At 38.6% G+C, this 14,526-nt stretch overlaps 3 protein-coding genes across 10 annotated transcripts; 1 reads left to right on the top strand and 2 right to left on the bottom strand.

Moving 5' to 3' along the window:
- Nucleotides 1-1,283: 1,283 nt before the first annotated feature.
- Nucleotides 1,284-3,707, bottom strand: LOC140786243 (cytochrome P450 78A5-like). 2 transcript variants are annotated; one of them, XM_073134530.1, is made up of 3 exons: nt 3,437-3,572; nt 2,534-3,342; nt 1,284-2,268 (listed from the first exon to the last, which is right to left on the bottom strand). In XM_073134530.1, the coding sequence occupies exons 2-3, from the start codon at nt 3,323-3,325 to the stop codon at nt 1,666-1,668; spliced, it is 1,395 nt and encodes a 464-aa protein (XP_072990631.1). In that variant the 5' UTR covers nt 3,326-3,342; nt 3,437-3,572; the 3' UTR covers nt 1,284-1,665. The 2 variants fall into 2 exon arrangements, with proteins under 2 accessions (XP_072990631.1, XP_072990630.1); XM_073134529.1 differs by having other exon boundaries at nt 2,534-3,707.
- Nucleotides 3,708-7,894: 4,187 nt separating this feature from the next.
- LOC140786404 (GDP-mannose transporter GONST3-like) lies at nt 7,895-11,576 on the top strand. Of its 5 annotated transcripts, XM_073134802.1 has the most exons (3): nt 8,428-8,668; nt 8,800-8,983; nt 10,084-11,576. In XM_073134802.1, the coding sequence occupies exons 2-3, from the start codon at nt 8,954-8,956 to the stop codon at nt 11,185-11,187; spliced, it is 1,134 nt and encodes a 377-aa protein (XP_072990903.1). In that variant the 5' UTR covers nt 8,428-8,668; nt 8,800-8,953; the 3' UTR covers nt 11,188-11,576. The 5 variants fall into 5 exon arrangements, with proteins under 5 accessions (XP_072990908.1, XP_072990905.1, XP_072990907.1 ...); XM_073134807.1 differs by lacking the exons at nt 8,428-8,668; nt 8,800-8,983 and adding an exon at nt 7,895-8,104; XM_073134804.1 differs by lacking the exons at nt 8,428-8,668; nt 8,800-8,983 and adding an exon at nt 7,950-8,108.
- Nucleotides 11,577-11,893: 317 nt separating this feature from the next.
- LOC140786405 (protein SPIRAL1-like 3) lies at nt 11,894-14,174 on the bottom strand. Of its 3 annotated transcripts, none has more exons than XM_073134808.1 (3): nt 14,075-14,174; nt 13,151-13,399; nt 11,894-12,246 (listed from the first exon to the last, which is right to left on the bottom strand). In XM_073134808.1, the coding sequence occupies exons 2-3, from the start codon at nt 13,376-13,378 to the stop codon at nt 12,178-12,180; spliced, it is 297 nt and encodes a 98-aa protein (XP_072990909.1). In that variant the 5' UTR covers nt 13,379-13,399; nt 14,075-14,174; the 3' UTR covers nt 11,894-12,177. The 3 variants fall into 3 exon arrangements, with proteins under 3 accessions (XP_072990909.1, XP_072990910.1, XP_072990911.1); XM_073134809.1 differs by having other exon boundaries at nt 13,151-13,396; nt 14,075-14,160; XM_073134810.1 differs by lacking the exon at nt 14,075-14,174 and adding an exon at nt 13,885-14,011 and having other exon boundaries at nt 12,007-12,246.
- Between the last annotated feature and the right edge of the window lie 352 nt (nt 14,175-14,526).

The raw sequence follows: 14,526 nt of genomic DNA, 5'->3' as shown, positions 1-14,526 counted from the left end.
CACATAAACTATTAACTAAAGTCACAAGTCACAATAAATTTGCCACAAGAAATCTCTTGATCCAGATTTGCACACCGAGCATCGCACATCGCAAGAGTGTAACGCCATCGCTATCGCTATCGAGAGATTGCGACCCCTATGAGAAGCTTAATCTGATAGTGGCTAAAGAAGAATATGGACATAACTTTCAAGTGGTAGTCAAGAGAATTCAATCCCCCTCCTCTCCTGATCATGTGTTACCCCACAGAAGGCATACATTCCCTATCTTTCTCACCGTATGCAGTACTAGTCAACAAATGCAAGAGATTCCCTAAAGATCTTTCCTAGTCTTTTAATTTCACCCACATAACAGAATGTGTCTAATAGTGAAGTGAGAGCTTGGAGAATATCCAAGCACCATGTAGTTGTCCTTTGCTAGGGAAAGAAAGAGCATAAGCTTTCAGTAGCTACAAATATTGTATCTGAGATTTGCATCGCAGAAAAGAGCACAACTCTGGAATCAAATCATTGGTTTTGGGTCCTTATTCTTAATCATTTGGTGGAGATGTACTCTAAAGTGAGAAGGATATAGTTGGACAGGAAACTTTCGGAGATAATGACCCACAAGCTATCTGCTAGAATCTGATTTTATCTTATGTTGAAGAGCCACGCTTGTGAAACTAATGAATTAAAAAAGAGGAGATGCATGAGCAATATACATAGACAATGCGAGGATTAAAAAGGGAGAATTGGATACTTATATGCATCCGAAAAGGGAGAAAAACCATTGGCCACCTTTTTGATGAGCATTAGCAATCTCTCAACAAAATAATATATATATATATATATAGAGAGAGAGAGAGAGAGAGAGAGAGTAACATATCTTTATGCATGTGTTTGATTAAGGGGTCCATAGGGAAGAAGATAAGGTGGATGGGGGCGATTTCAGTGATATCATGTAATCTCATGTCATAGAAACATAAGTTGATATTGTATAAACTGAAATTATCTGAAGATCTTTTCTTATTTGCATAAGCCAAGAAAAGGGTAGGATTTTAATGGGACTTTGTAAGTTTTTTGTTTTTTATGACTACAAACTGTCAAGAGAATTCCAGAAACAAAACATATATTTCTCACTTCTTTATATGTGTATCTTTGTCATTTCACAAATAGTTCTGAGTGTACAACTTTCTACTCTGTGAGATTCATCACCCAGTTTCACTTGAGAATCTAATGAGGGCACTAATCTTAAGATATTAATGTGTCTAATCACAGTGGTCAGTTGCTAAAGTGAAGCATAATAGTACACAAACATGCCCAACATCAAGTTTCCTTCCAAAAGATAAATACATAACAAGCATTCAACATTACCCTAGCAAAACAAAGAAAAGATAAGACCTACCAACGGCTATGTATACATGATTAGTGATCCCCAACACAAAACAAAAACAAGGAGAAGATGATGTTCTACCTTTTCTACATATGTTAACATCACAAAGAAGACTAGTTAAACCTAAGCATAATTAACATGAAGCTAACTAACTACTAAGCTCCTAAACACAAACCCCCTCATGGAGATAAAACTGGCACAATATTTATCCCCCATGCACCAAAGTCTCCTACAAAGAGTCAGAAGCCATAACCTCCAAAAGAGTGTGTGTTAAAAGCAATCACCTTCTTGAGCATTTAGTAGCACCTTGGAAGAGCTTTGCACACCAAAGGGTTCTTCATTTCAAGAGACATCTTTAAGCACTCAGATAGATCAACACCATTGTCTGAAGAGACCCACTTGTAGCTCTGCAGCAACTCAGCTAGCCAAAGGTGGACTGTGGCCAATCCCATTGCCTTTCCAGGGCACACCCTCCGCCCCGAACCGAACGGCGCCAACCGGAGATCGGAGCCCAGGATGTTAATATCCTCCGCCGTGAATCGCTCCGGCCTAAATTCAGCTGGCTCGGACCAGATGGATTCGTCGTGAGTTATCGCCCACATGTTCACCATCGCCGTCGTCCCAGAAGGAATGAAGTGATCGCCGACATGGACGTCATGGACTGCGAGACGAGCCCATGAGAGGAGTGGGCCTGGTGGGTGCATCCTGAAAGATTCTTTCACAATTGATTGAAGGTATGGAAGGTTAGGGATGTCGGAATCCGAGACGGGGCGGCGGCTGCCGACGACTGCGTCGATCTCAGCTTGCGCCTTCGACTGGATTTCTGGGTGTAGAACCATTCTTGCCATAATCCATTCCAATAGGATTGCTACAGTGTCAGTCCCTCTGAAGATCATTTCCTGGAAACATATAGGCCATGCAAAGCAATGAGCTTGCTTAAGGAAGACAAATAAATGACAAGAAAAGCAAGATATGTAGAAACAATAGCTATAGCTCCTAAAGAATTATTACAAGACAACAAAATGAGGCAAAAGAACAAACAAAAGGCACCAAAAGACTGCATGCAATGAGGCAAAAGGATTGCAACTGAATTGAGTAGAGCCCACAAAGCATATCAAAACAAAATTAAAAGAATAAAAGAAGTAATGAGACGAAGAGATCTACCCAAAGAACAGCCACCATATCAGCATCAGAGAGCTTCTCCTCCTTTTCCAAATCAAGCAACACATCTACGAAGTCTCCAACCTCATCCTTAACAACTCCATGCACACCCCTCTTCCTATGCTCCTCTATAATCCTTCTCACAAAAACATTCACCCTTGCGACTAGCTTTCTGCACCTCTTCCTCACCCCTTGCAGGTCCAACCACCCCAAAAGTGGAAAGTGGTCACTCCAATTAAACACACCGAGCAGCTCGTACCCTTCTCTAACAAGATTTTCCAACTCCAACCCTTCCCCATTCCCAAAATCGAACCTTTTGCCGAAGACGCTCATCATAACGTTATTTAACGACCCAAAGTGCAGCACCCTCTTCACCTCAACTTCTCCGTTCCTCTCCATCAAAGCTTTGATGTTTTCAACCATCTGGACTCCAATCTCTTGCCTATGCTTCTCAGAAGCAGCAATTCTCCTAGGGCTAAACAAATGGGTAGCCGAGATTCTCCGTAAATTCCTCCAATACTCACCGAAGGGAGCAAAACCCATTGCCCGATGGAAGAGGAGCTCGTAGGCCGACTCCTTGATTGGGCGGTCGGCGAAGGCCGAGCTATTAAGGATCTCCTTCGCCGTGTCAGGGTGGCTTGACACGATGAAACGAGTGAACCCAACCGAGAAAGCCATCAAACGAATTGCTTTCAGAGACTTAGCCATATCAGCGAGAGCTCGGTGTCCGGCGGTGCCTGAGAGGGCGAAGACCATACCCACGGGTCCAGGGATTGAGCTCTGGGCTTTGGACATGGCCCAAGAAAACCCACCTGGGTAAAGGCATAAGAAAGACAACAAGAGGACAGTTAACGCTAGGATTGGGGAAAGGATGGTGTTCGGAAGGAAGAAGGCGGAGTCCATTACAGAGGAAGCCATTGAAGGAGAAACGAAGAGAGGAGACGAAAGAGGAGGTCTGGCGAGATTCTGGCGATGTGGGTCTTCGAGAGGAGAGTAGTTTCTACCAAGAGGAAGTTGAAAAGGAGAGATCTTGATGAGCTAGAGAGCGAGGTGAGGAGAGAAGGCGAGGGAAGAAGGCGTGAAACGAAGCGGTTAAATAGGAGACGTTTGAAGGCGACTCCAATGGGGAGGAGGTTTCAAAATTTTAACCCGTGCTTTTTAACCGTGGTCAATTAAAGGCTTTTTATTCTACCAACTTTAACCTTTCATATATCTACCTCATGATTAATCCCTGCTTTTAACCCCTACCATACCTAATACTTATAGCCTCCATAATAAATAGTACCCCCTTTATCCACCTTTTTTTTTCTTGCGTTATATCATGTATATATAATAATAATAATAATAATAATAATAATAATAATAATATTTGGACACAGGGGTAGCGGAGTACACGTGTCTGTACGGGGGAGGCCGCCGCAGATACGGCACGTACGAGCCGCAGTGCGGCGGACCCCCCGATGCTACCCGTCGTCGGGTCTCATCTGTCCGTGGGCAGCCCCACCTACGGCGCCGTCCTCGCGCACACCCTTCGAGGCATAACGGTACGAACCCTTTGTGCCCGGGCCCCACGGCCGCACGCACTGCTCTCATGCCGTCACCGTCGCCGTTAAACTTAGAGACAGAGAGAGATAGAGATGTATGTATATGTATGTATGTATGTATGTAATGTTTAATGGTGTGGTCCTTTTTATATTAATTAGGGTAGAGAAGAGAGTTAAGAAGTGAGTAAATGGAAGGAAGAGGGGAAGTATATTGGAACGTACTCCCCCCCTACTTGCTCGAGGGTGGTGCGCACTACAAAGAGATAGAGACGGCAACGGCAAAGGACAATAATTGCTCTGCTCTGCTCTGCTCCGCTCCTCCCTCGCTTTTCTGCATGTCTTGATCCTTGTAATATATATATTTTAGGCCAATTACACTTGACCTACTCTGCTTTAGCCCCATTTTGTAACCATTAAAATCAAATCGGATTTAACCGCTTACGGATTCCCGTTATACGTCGTTAATGTTGTTAGGCGACGAAACAGGGCTTGGCTTGGCTTGGCTTGGCTTGTCTTTTTCTTTCTTTCTTTGCCAAGAAGCTCGCTCATGGCAAGGACGAACAACGCACAGAGAGTGAACATGGCTTCTGTCTGCTGCTTCTTTCTCCTCATTATTCACGGGCTTTATTTAACCATTGAGACGATAGCAGTCCTTCAATTTCTCTTTCTCTCTGTCTCTTTTCCCTCCATTGAGTAGTTGCCAGTTTGACTCGCAAATGATTTGATTGAACATTGCGTGACCTTTCACCTCATCCATAAATCTGGGAAGACACAGGAGATCACCACTGTCCTTTTGTCTGTTGTCGACTCCAAAAATCTTGCTCAGAAATCAGAGGTCTTTGTCCATGGACCCATCTCATCTCATCTCATCTCATCTCTAACTCTATACACCTTCTTTATATCATTCTGCTATCTTTAATGTACATTAAGATGAATTTAATGCGTCTTTGAAAGGTAGGAATCCTTCAGTAGGCAGTAAGTCCTTAATTAATTGAAGTTCTTAAAAAGAATGATTTTTACAATGAGAAGGATATCAATATCATCCCCATCCCCATCCCCTTATATAGAGAGGTAAAAGGAACCTATTCTTGTATTTGAGTAACTGAGTTTTGAGTCCAAACTACATAGAAAGAGAGATGTTTTGTTGAGGTTCATTCGCAGTTGGGTTGGGCTTGTCAGAATTGGGTTGGGCCAAATACTCTTTGTGGATCCACTTAACATTGAGATCCAAAACAAAATCACAGGGATTTTAACACCAAAACAATTTAGGAGCGATGGACATTTCATAATTGGCTTTTTCTATAGATGTTTCTTGTTATTCTATAATCTATCTCTCTCTTGGCAATAAAAGTAAGTAAGATAATAATAGTAGTAGTAATAATACCAAACAATTTTAGTAGAGTTAATAAGTACCTATAACTACAATTAAGGAGGTTTTAAAATTGACTTCAACCCTAAACTATTACTGTGTAAAAGATTGTTTGATGGTTTGGCTCAACGGTTTTGACTCGGTTAATGACTTGGCGGTATAATTGGCTTGGAGGAGCAGCTCGACAGCGCGACGACTTAGAACAATGTCTTGAAAATGTTTAGTTCGAAGGAATAGTTTGTCAACCCGCACAACTTGAATTTTAGACTAAACGACTTAGTATATTAGCTACACATTAGTGGGGTCTAAGTGACTCTTTATCTAAAAAAAATTATCTATCTTCATACTCTTAAATAAAATAATAATAATAATATATAAAAATTAAATACGTGGCTAATCATGGGTCCTCAATATTCTTGGTTGTTAGGAGTCACATACTGATGATTAATTTTGAGACTTCCCTATTACTACTGCTGATGCTGCTGCTGCTGCATAGTCTTCTTTAATCCAACACAAGACATCCTAAGCAAATATCTATAATAAAAATCAGTTTTCCTTGCATTTATAGGTAGTATGTCAACATTATTCCAGGTTGGTCTCTTCCCTACCTTTGGAGGTCTAGAAGAGAGAGAGAAGAAGAGAATTTGAATAATACTGGAATCACAACATAAGGAGATTCATATATTCTTTTTATTTTATTTTTATATGTTAGTTTATATGATGAGGCCATAGGCAATTTAGATAATAAAAAAACGTGTTTTTTTTTCAAAATATTTGTATAGATTAATTTTAAAAATAAATCACAACATATCAAATTAAGCACATATAGTAAAAAAAATTATTTAATATTAACCCCAACATTCAAGAGCACTGCGAACTCATAATTTTTATCATCGGTCGCTAAAACTCAACTACTAGGTTATAGTAATCTATCTATCTATCTTTAATAAGAATCTTCATTGCTTATGAATGGTTAATGGATTATGCTATGCATCAAATGGAGATTTGTAGCATTTATCCAACTAATATTTTTACCTTGAAAATAACATACATATAGATATAAGTTTGTGTTAGTTGAATGGTCGCCACTAAGCTTTACAAAAAGGTTAATTTGAATGTGGCAAATGGCAGCTGGTGTAAGTATGAATGTGACTGTCTTCATGAATTTTATTAATTTTACTAAGACTCGTCACTGTTACTTGCTTGAACTGCTCCAAAGTTTTTATCTGCTGATTAATATTGCCAACAGTTTTTAGCACTCTAATAAAGAGACTTTTGTAATTTAGTATATGAAACTAAGTGTATATATTTTTTATATTTGATCCTTATTTTGTTATCATCGGAGTGTATATAATTTACATAAGTTAATTATTATAAATTAAAAAATAAATATAGTTAAATTGCAAAAGCCGCCTCTTATTAGTTTTTTATTTAGAAGAATATTATTGACCCCTGAAAACAAATTAATTTATTATAATATAAATAATGATCCATGACCCATTTTAATTTCTTAACTTGTCCTCTATATTTACCCAATCTTAATTTCTGGGAAAAAAAACATCCTTACATCATGACCCATCTTACTCAATTATTTAAACCCTAGTTTTGAATCTCTAATAACTATTTTTTAGTGGGCTCCATTGTACGTTTTTTAAGCAACTATAATATTTCACAAGATTAATTTACTTTGACTTTAACTTTTTATTATCTGAAAATTTTATTCTCAATATAAATTCTAAGGTCACTTGTGGTTTTAAGAAAACCACTCAATTATTGAGTTATTTTACAAAATTAAATAAATTATTGAGTTAGTGACAAGTGACAAACTCATGCATAACAATAATTATAGGTACTTATATTTGCATTGATTGATAGGGCTATTTTTTTGGTATAGTTGGTATAGTAGACTTCTCCTACCAACCTCAATTATATTTATCATGTTCTACTACTCTTTTATATTTTTATCATATTAAGTTATATTAAACCACTAATAATTTTTATCTACAATAATTATTTAGGGTTAAAGTCCATTAAACGAGTTACTATTACTTTTCTAAAATTTATTGCTAGTAGTCTACTAATTTTTATTATTAATCATCTATTATTTATTACTCTTCGCAGCGGATTCTCTGCAAAGACTCGATTCAGGAATGTACTGCTTTGTAACACTTGGCAGTATCCAATTGGATGGTTTTGAGTCTAAAGATTATAAAAGTTGTCAATTTGACCGCCGACAGAGAGAGAAAGTGGTATGTTAAGTCGCGGAGCAAGCCTCTGTTTATACGATTACCGTGTTCTTCTCACTTCAGGAAACACCGGATAATATTTAGTGCTCCTATCTGTATACCACGTGTAGGAAAGTAGGTGGGGTCCAGTATGTTTTGATTCTTCGCTATTCGAACTTGACATCGGATCCTTGATAGGGGCGGCTCGCGTGAGCCGCCTCGAGATATCGTCTCCGAAATCTCGGATCAGTTTCTCGCCTCGCCTCGCCTCGCCTCGCGTCGCTCGCTTTCCTTTCTCTCAGATCCGACCTTCGTATTGGAGGACTGTCGTGACTCCTCCTCCCATTAAATCCCTCTAGTTCTCAAATTACCCGCCTGCCCGTTTGGAAAAATTCGATTTTGATTCGTTTTCCCCGGATTTTGAGCCGATTCCGATGTTGGTAATCCGTAAAATTATGTTTCATTAATTGAGCAAGAGTCAGTGATTTGGTGTTGTCTTGTTTGAGTTTGACTAAGTTTGAGATTTAGGGTTTCTTGTGCTGCATTTGTATTGACTAGTTCTTGGAATTGCTACAAATGACCGTTGTTTATTGGAACTGTCAGAATACTCGTGTTGGTTATGTACCTACCAATCTCTTCTTTAATAGAGTGTGGACATCGAGTTGTTTGCTCGTGTTTTCTAGTATGCTTGTACACAACTCCATCTAAAAGATGCTACCTTTATCTCAATATATGCTATCTGGTTGGTAATGTGTCACTGTTCTTCTGCAAGTGTTTTGGAGACTCTTTTACATCACCGCGTCCGCGCTGTAGAATTTGGGGGTTAAAGAGCTTAAGATTCAGTTTTGACTGCTTCCTAAGTTCTCAGTAAAACTCTATTTGTGTCATGTGTTCATAAACACTCTGGGAATTTCTGCAAGTTGGTGGCAGAAGGGTATTGTCCTGTTTGGAATAAGTCTACACAGCAAGGTTATTGGATTCTAGAGGAAGGGCTTGCGAGGTATATAGTTTCTATCATTTGGGTAGTTGTAGCCTTCTTCTTTGACCTGGCAATTGTGTTATGGTCATGAACTCTCGCTTATTTTAATTTTAATTTTAATTTTTTGCCTCTCCCTTTTCTATTTTACCAAGTGCTTGCGATGTGCTACTTCGTTGACTTCCCTTTGCATGTGGTTGGAGGAAGCCTTCTTCAGATTATGCTCTGTTAACTTCTTTGAGGGCAGTGTCTCTTTTCATCCTCTTCACATTTTTTTCCTCTTACTTCTCTGTGTTCTTCTTCACATAAATGGCGAATCCTCGAGCAGCCCGTTTCAAGGTACTGATTTTCTGGACTAGCATATCGGTGATCTCTTTATAGAGGACCTTGGCTTGCTTTAAGATCTATTTCTTTGGTTTCTTGTTCTTGAATTCTTCTTTGTATATTCTACAAGGAAACTGATATTATAAACAAGTTTTGCGCTTTAAGTTCCTGTTTCAGTGGTGCTTTTGTTGGTTTGTTTTCTCCATGTTGTTCTGTGATTGTTGTTTTATTTTTTTGCACTAAGATGATAATAGTTTTTGGGGTCAAAAGATTGCCCAAAATTGTTGTGCTCAGCTTGTGCTGCTTCTGTATCTACTATTTTCCATGTCATATTGTAAATCCACGCCCCTCATCTAGAACTCATTGAGATCCAAGGAATCTCTTTGAAAAAGATAAAAGTCAGGGAGTAAGCAATTTATGTCAAAGTGAGTACATTGTAGATGATCGGTTTTATATAATATTGACATTTTCTGTGAAGGATTACTTAATTTGGATTTGAAGAGGTCAGTTTAGATTTTCTGATTCTGCTGATCAGTGTATGCAGTAATTAAGAACATTGGTGTGGAATAGAAATGGCTGTTGTGATTCAGAATTTTACTGTAGTATAATTAGTGTTTCTTTTTTCCTAGAATGAACAATTTATAGCAAGTAATCAATTCTTTCAGAGAGAAAAAGATGTGCGATGATTCAAAGAGACATAATTTAGACAATTTTATATGAGTTGTTATAGATGATGTTAGGCAAGAATAAAGGTTTTGGAGGATTTTCAAGAGGCAGGTGATGATCTGACTTCTGATTTTTGACTCCGGGTTATATACAGCGATGAAGAACACTGATTAGAAGAGGAATGGTTATTTTGATGTTCTTACTTGCAATGAAAAAACTTCTTTTTAATAGCAGTTGACTGTGAAACCTGGTTCAGTTATTTTATAGTGACAGAAAAAACTAGAAGAGTAGGATCTCCTTTTCCTTTTAGAAGCTACTCTAAAGTTCAGGTGAATACACAGAAAAAACTGACCCTCAGACACACTTAAGTTCTTATTAACTGATATTGCTCTTTTGGATTCACTCCACATTCGTGATGCTCCATCTGAAGCCATTTTCTTCCCCTGCAGATGTCTAATATATCTGATGCCTCGACGGACGATTCTTCTGCTACCAATGATGCAAATTCCACACTAAGAACTGAAGCGACCTGGAAAATCTCCCTTGTAAGCTTAATCCAGCAAGCATCTGTCTACGGTATAGCTGCTGGATACTGCTTGTCGGCATCGCTGCTGTCCATAATCAACAAATGGGCAGTTATGAAATTTCCTTACCCAGGTGCCTTGACAGCCTTGCAATACTCCACCAGTGTACTTGGAGTTCTAATGTGCGGATGGTTAAAGATCATCGAGCACGATGCTCTTAACCTAAGGACCATGTGGAAGTTCTTACCTGCTGCTATAATGTTTTACCTTTCCCTTTTCACAAACAGTGAACTTCTCCTCCATGCCAATGTGGATACATTCATTGTGTTTCGCTCTGCTGTTCCCATATTTGTAGCCATTGGAGAGACACTCTACCTTCATCAACCATGGCCGTCACTAAAAACATGGCTTTCTCTTACCACTATATTTGGAGGCAGTGTGATCTATGTTCTCACTGATTACCAGTTCACTGTGACGGCCTACTGTTGGGCATTGGCTTATCTTGCAAGCATGTCAGTAGATTTTGTATATATCAAGCATGTCGTCATGACTATAGGACTTAATACATGGGGCCTTGTTCTGTACAACAACTTGGAAGCACTAATGTTGTTTCCCCTCGAGCTTTTTATAATGGGGGAGCTAAAGAAGATGCAGGATGACAGTGCTAAAGTCTCGAATTGGAATTCCTATGAAGTGATACTGCCAGTGGGTCTATCATGCTTGTTTGGTTTGTCGATATCTTTCTTTGGGTTCTCTTGTAGACGTGCAATCTCAGCAACAGGCTTCACAGTGCTCGGTATAGTGAACAAACTCCTTACAGTTGTGATTAATTTGGTTATTTGGGACAAGCATGCTTCCTTGGTGGGAACTGTAGGGCTGTTAATCTGCATGTCTGGCGGCATTCTTTACCAGCAGTCCACCACAAAGCCCAAGGCACCAAAGACTGAAATAAAGGCTGAACCTGATGATGAGGAGCAGCAGAAGTTGCTGCAGACGCCTTCTGTCGCAGAAACTGATTCGTCTAAATAGCATGCTTTTGCTTCAGAAGTCTGAAATGAGTATTTCATTTATTTGTTGCCTTTCTCAGAGTGCAGTACTTGAGACATCTTTTCTGCAATTCTTCAAACTTCAAAATGTACTCAACACAGCAGGTTCAATAGAAGAATACTTCTTACAGGATATACTGTAAGATTGATAGCTGTTACAACTTGATAGGAGAATATTGATTGTCAAGTGATAATATTTGTGCATCCCTATTTATCTGTAATGTTCTTTTATCAGGTAAAGATTAGTTATCAATATATATGCAATTTGATCGGTTGCATATACAGGAGTCTGTTGCAATTTATCTTGAAACAGTTATTTACTAGTTCTTGCAATCTAATTTCATTGTCTGCATCGGCAAATGAATTTTGATATGAGGATGCTTTGTATTCATCTACAAACAAGCTCATAACGTTTTTTTTAGGAAATTGATTGATTGAACTACTACATATATGATTGAGCATTTCGTGCTCGATGGACCAATGATTTGGTGAAGTAGCCTCTATACCAGATGCAGAACGGGACAGATGAGATCCATGCTTTCATGAAGCAGACACATTCATTTGTTGTTTTCAGGTGACAAAGACCCTTACCAGCATTAACAGTGGATTCAGTGAATGTTTGTCTCTACCATTTGACAGTTATACGACCATCTCACTATAAGGATTAAAACGCAAGTCAACAAGACAACTTGTCAAAATAAAGAGGAAATGTAATAATATGGATACTGAACCAGGAGATATTCAACAAATTTGACAATTACAGGACAAGGGGTGAATGTTACTTGTTGCACAACCAACAGGGTTTGCTCAGCCAAGCTCCTAATGGAACAATTTTCACGCGAAAGTATAAAAACATATCAAAGGGTTTTGGACAAAGTAAAATTAAAAAGATAGCCCTTCCTTAACATGAGAGAAATGTCGACCACCTTATCTATTACACATCTGCTGTTTTAATCAGCCAGATTTATCATAATTACCCAAATAGGTAGCCAAGGGAAGAACCACCACCAGGAGCAGCATGCACCTTTGTAGAAGGTCTATCCTGCAGACCAACAGAAAAAAAAAGGGTGAGAAAATTGCACCATGCTTAAAAAAACTAAATGCAAAGAGAAATAATCAGAAAGTGTGCTAATGATATCAGTGTGTGCCTTCTATGTTCTCGTAAAAGTTTCGCTGCTAGATTTTGGATGCTGTTATGTTGCATATGAATAGTATCAAAGAGTTGCAAGAGTCGTGATAATATTCTAATCAAGGGTAGCCCTCTCTTTTAGTTGGGTGATCGATCTAACAGAGTTGTGATTACATTTCAACTATAGATCCCAGATTTAAAACATATAATAAAAAGCAAGAAAACAAAATTTTAAAATGAATCCAAAATCTGAGATAGTAGCGTCTCCTAGTGCAACTCTTATTTGAGTAGCAAGAAAACAAAATTTTAAAATGAATCCAAAATCTGAGATAGTTGCGTCTCCTAGTGCAACTCTTATTTGAGTAACAAGAAAACGAACTCTTAAAATGAAACCAAAATCTGAGATAGTTGAGTCTCCTAGTGCAATTCTTATTTGAGTAATTACAGCATTGGTGACCTTTTGACCAATTCTTATACGCAGACTTATGACTGATCTATCAATATACAAGAATCAACACAAACCAATGCTGACTCTAAAATTAGTTGGGCTTAGATAAAAAGCAGATGTTTACCAAGCCCATGCTAACTATAAAGACATATCAACAGATTTTATAAGGACATAATAAATGGAACACTGTACTCTTCGGAAAAGCTGGTACTTAATAAGATGGGTAATTGATGTTTAAATGCAAGGACCAATGATAGAAGTATGATTGAAGATTTAATATAAAGAACTTCCCTTCTACTTGCACAGTGCCTTCCATAAAGAAATCATGCATGAATTACACAACATCTTATTGAGCCAATAAGTTCATACCGTGATGAAATTGCCACTGTTCTGGCCATCTGCTCGACGGTAGTTGTTAGCGTGGCTGCCTGGGATGCCTGCTGGATTCTGCTTGCTGACATCAACTCGTGGTGGAGGAACTGGTTTCTGAACTGGTGCAGGATTCTCCACAGCGGCAGCCGATTTGGGAGTGTCACCGCTCCCAAATAGGTAGCCCAAAGAACTTTGACCTCCTCCACTGCTGACCCCACGACCCATCTTATCCCGCCAAGGCAACTACTGTGAAGGCATTCAAAAACCATAAATTTAGCACAAATGCAATTTCAAATGCTCTCCAGTATCTAGAAATAACTGAGAAAATATACCGAGTGACAGGAAATAGAATTCTAAACTTGATTATGAGTTCATAACCATTACAGAAGTTCCGGCTCCTTAAAATTCTAGTCCTTTGGTTTGGAGGATTGTCAAGGTATTTACGCGTAAAGAGTCTAAAAGGTGCTTCTTTTAAATCACTCGGTAGTTCTTTGACCTATTATTACCAGCTATAAATCATTTTCTACGCCCATGCCATATCTTCTGGAAAGTATCATCTTGGGCGGAAATTTACTAAATTGAAAACGGAAATTAACAATCTACTTCATAAATGCCACAATGGATCGTTGTTATCAAACAAATCTTAGAAATAATCCGATTCATATCCTAATAGAAGAAAACATCAATCCTTTTAAATGGACCAAAAGAGATAATCAAATCGACGATATAACCTCAAAAAGATTCAAAATTTCGCCCGAATGGCTCGTTTATGGCCAGAAAAAGAGCCCGGGAACGCCATTTTCTAGTGGTGTTCGCAGAGAGAACAGAGATGTGACGAGAAAAGGCAGTAGAAATGCAGAAACTAGAAAAGATTCCACTGTAAGAAAGCACAAATCTAGGGTTAGGGATAGGATTTCGTACCTCGGATCCGACCGGAGAATAATAGATCGGCAAAATGAGCAACAAATGCGGAAGGGGAAGGGACTCCTCCTGGATTTTATAGAGAAGCCGAGGGCAAAAAGGAGAGGGGAAAAAAATAAAATATATATTTATAAACACATAAAGGATATCCGTTTTGCAATTTCATCCTTCTAATTCTGGTATTTGCATGTAGACTACTCCAAATCATTGTATTTGCATGTAGATTACTTTTTTTTTCCTTTCGTTTTTTTCTATATGATTAATCTCAGAGGTGTTCATTAGCAAACAAAGTGTTATTTTGGCAGCAGTTCCGGGTCATAGAGTCGACGTATTTTTCTTTAGGAAGAATATTGAATGTAGAAAGATATATGCTTAAAGAAGGGATTTAGAATGCAGTATGACCAGGCCAATTTAGTTGGGCCCATATTTTTGAACATTTTTGAAAATAAATA

This window comes from Typha latifolia, chromosome 4 (genome assembly GCF_019914945.1).
Source record: "Typha latifolia isolate L0001 chromosome 4, TyphaL0001v2, whole genome shotgun sequence".
NCBI classification, from domain to species: Eukaryota; Viridiplantae; Streptophyta; class Magnoliopsida; order Poales; family Typhaceae; genus Typha; species Typha latifolia.
This window is presented reverse-complemented; position numbering and strand designations above follow the sequence as displayed.

What these genes read in the sequence shown, in the direction of transcription:
- LOC140786243 (XM_073134529.1), bottom strand. Translation starts at nt 3,448, where the DNA reads ATGGCTTCCTCTGTAATGGACTCCGCCTTCTTCCTTCCGAACACCATC. An exon ending in ATATGGTGGCTGTTCTTTGG is followed by an intron (nt 2,269 to 2,533) that starts GTAGATCTCTTC and finishes ATATGTTTCCAG; the next exon opens with GAAATGATCTTCAGAGGGAC.
- LOC140786404 (XM_073134802.1), top strand. Translation starts at nt 8,954, where the DNA reads ATGGCGAATCCTCGAGCAGCCCGTTTCAAG. An exon ending in CTCGAGCAGCCCGTTTCAAG is followed by an intron (nt 8,984 to 10,083) that starts GTACTGATTTTC and finishes CTTCCCCTGCAG; the next exon opens with ATGTCTAATATATCTGATGC.
- LOC140786405 (XM_073134808.1), bottom strand. Translation starts at nt 13,378, where the DNA reads ATGGGTCGTGGGGTCAGCAGTGGAGGAGGTCAAAGTTCTTTGGGCTAC. An exon ending in ACAGTGGCAATTTCATCACG is followed by an intron (nt 12,247 to 13,150) that starts GTATGAACTTAT and finishes GTTGGTCTGCAG; the next exon opens with GATAGACCTTCTACAAAGGT.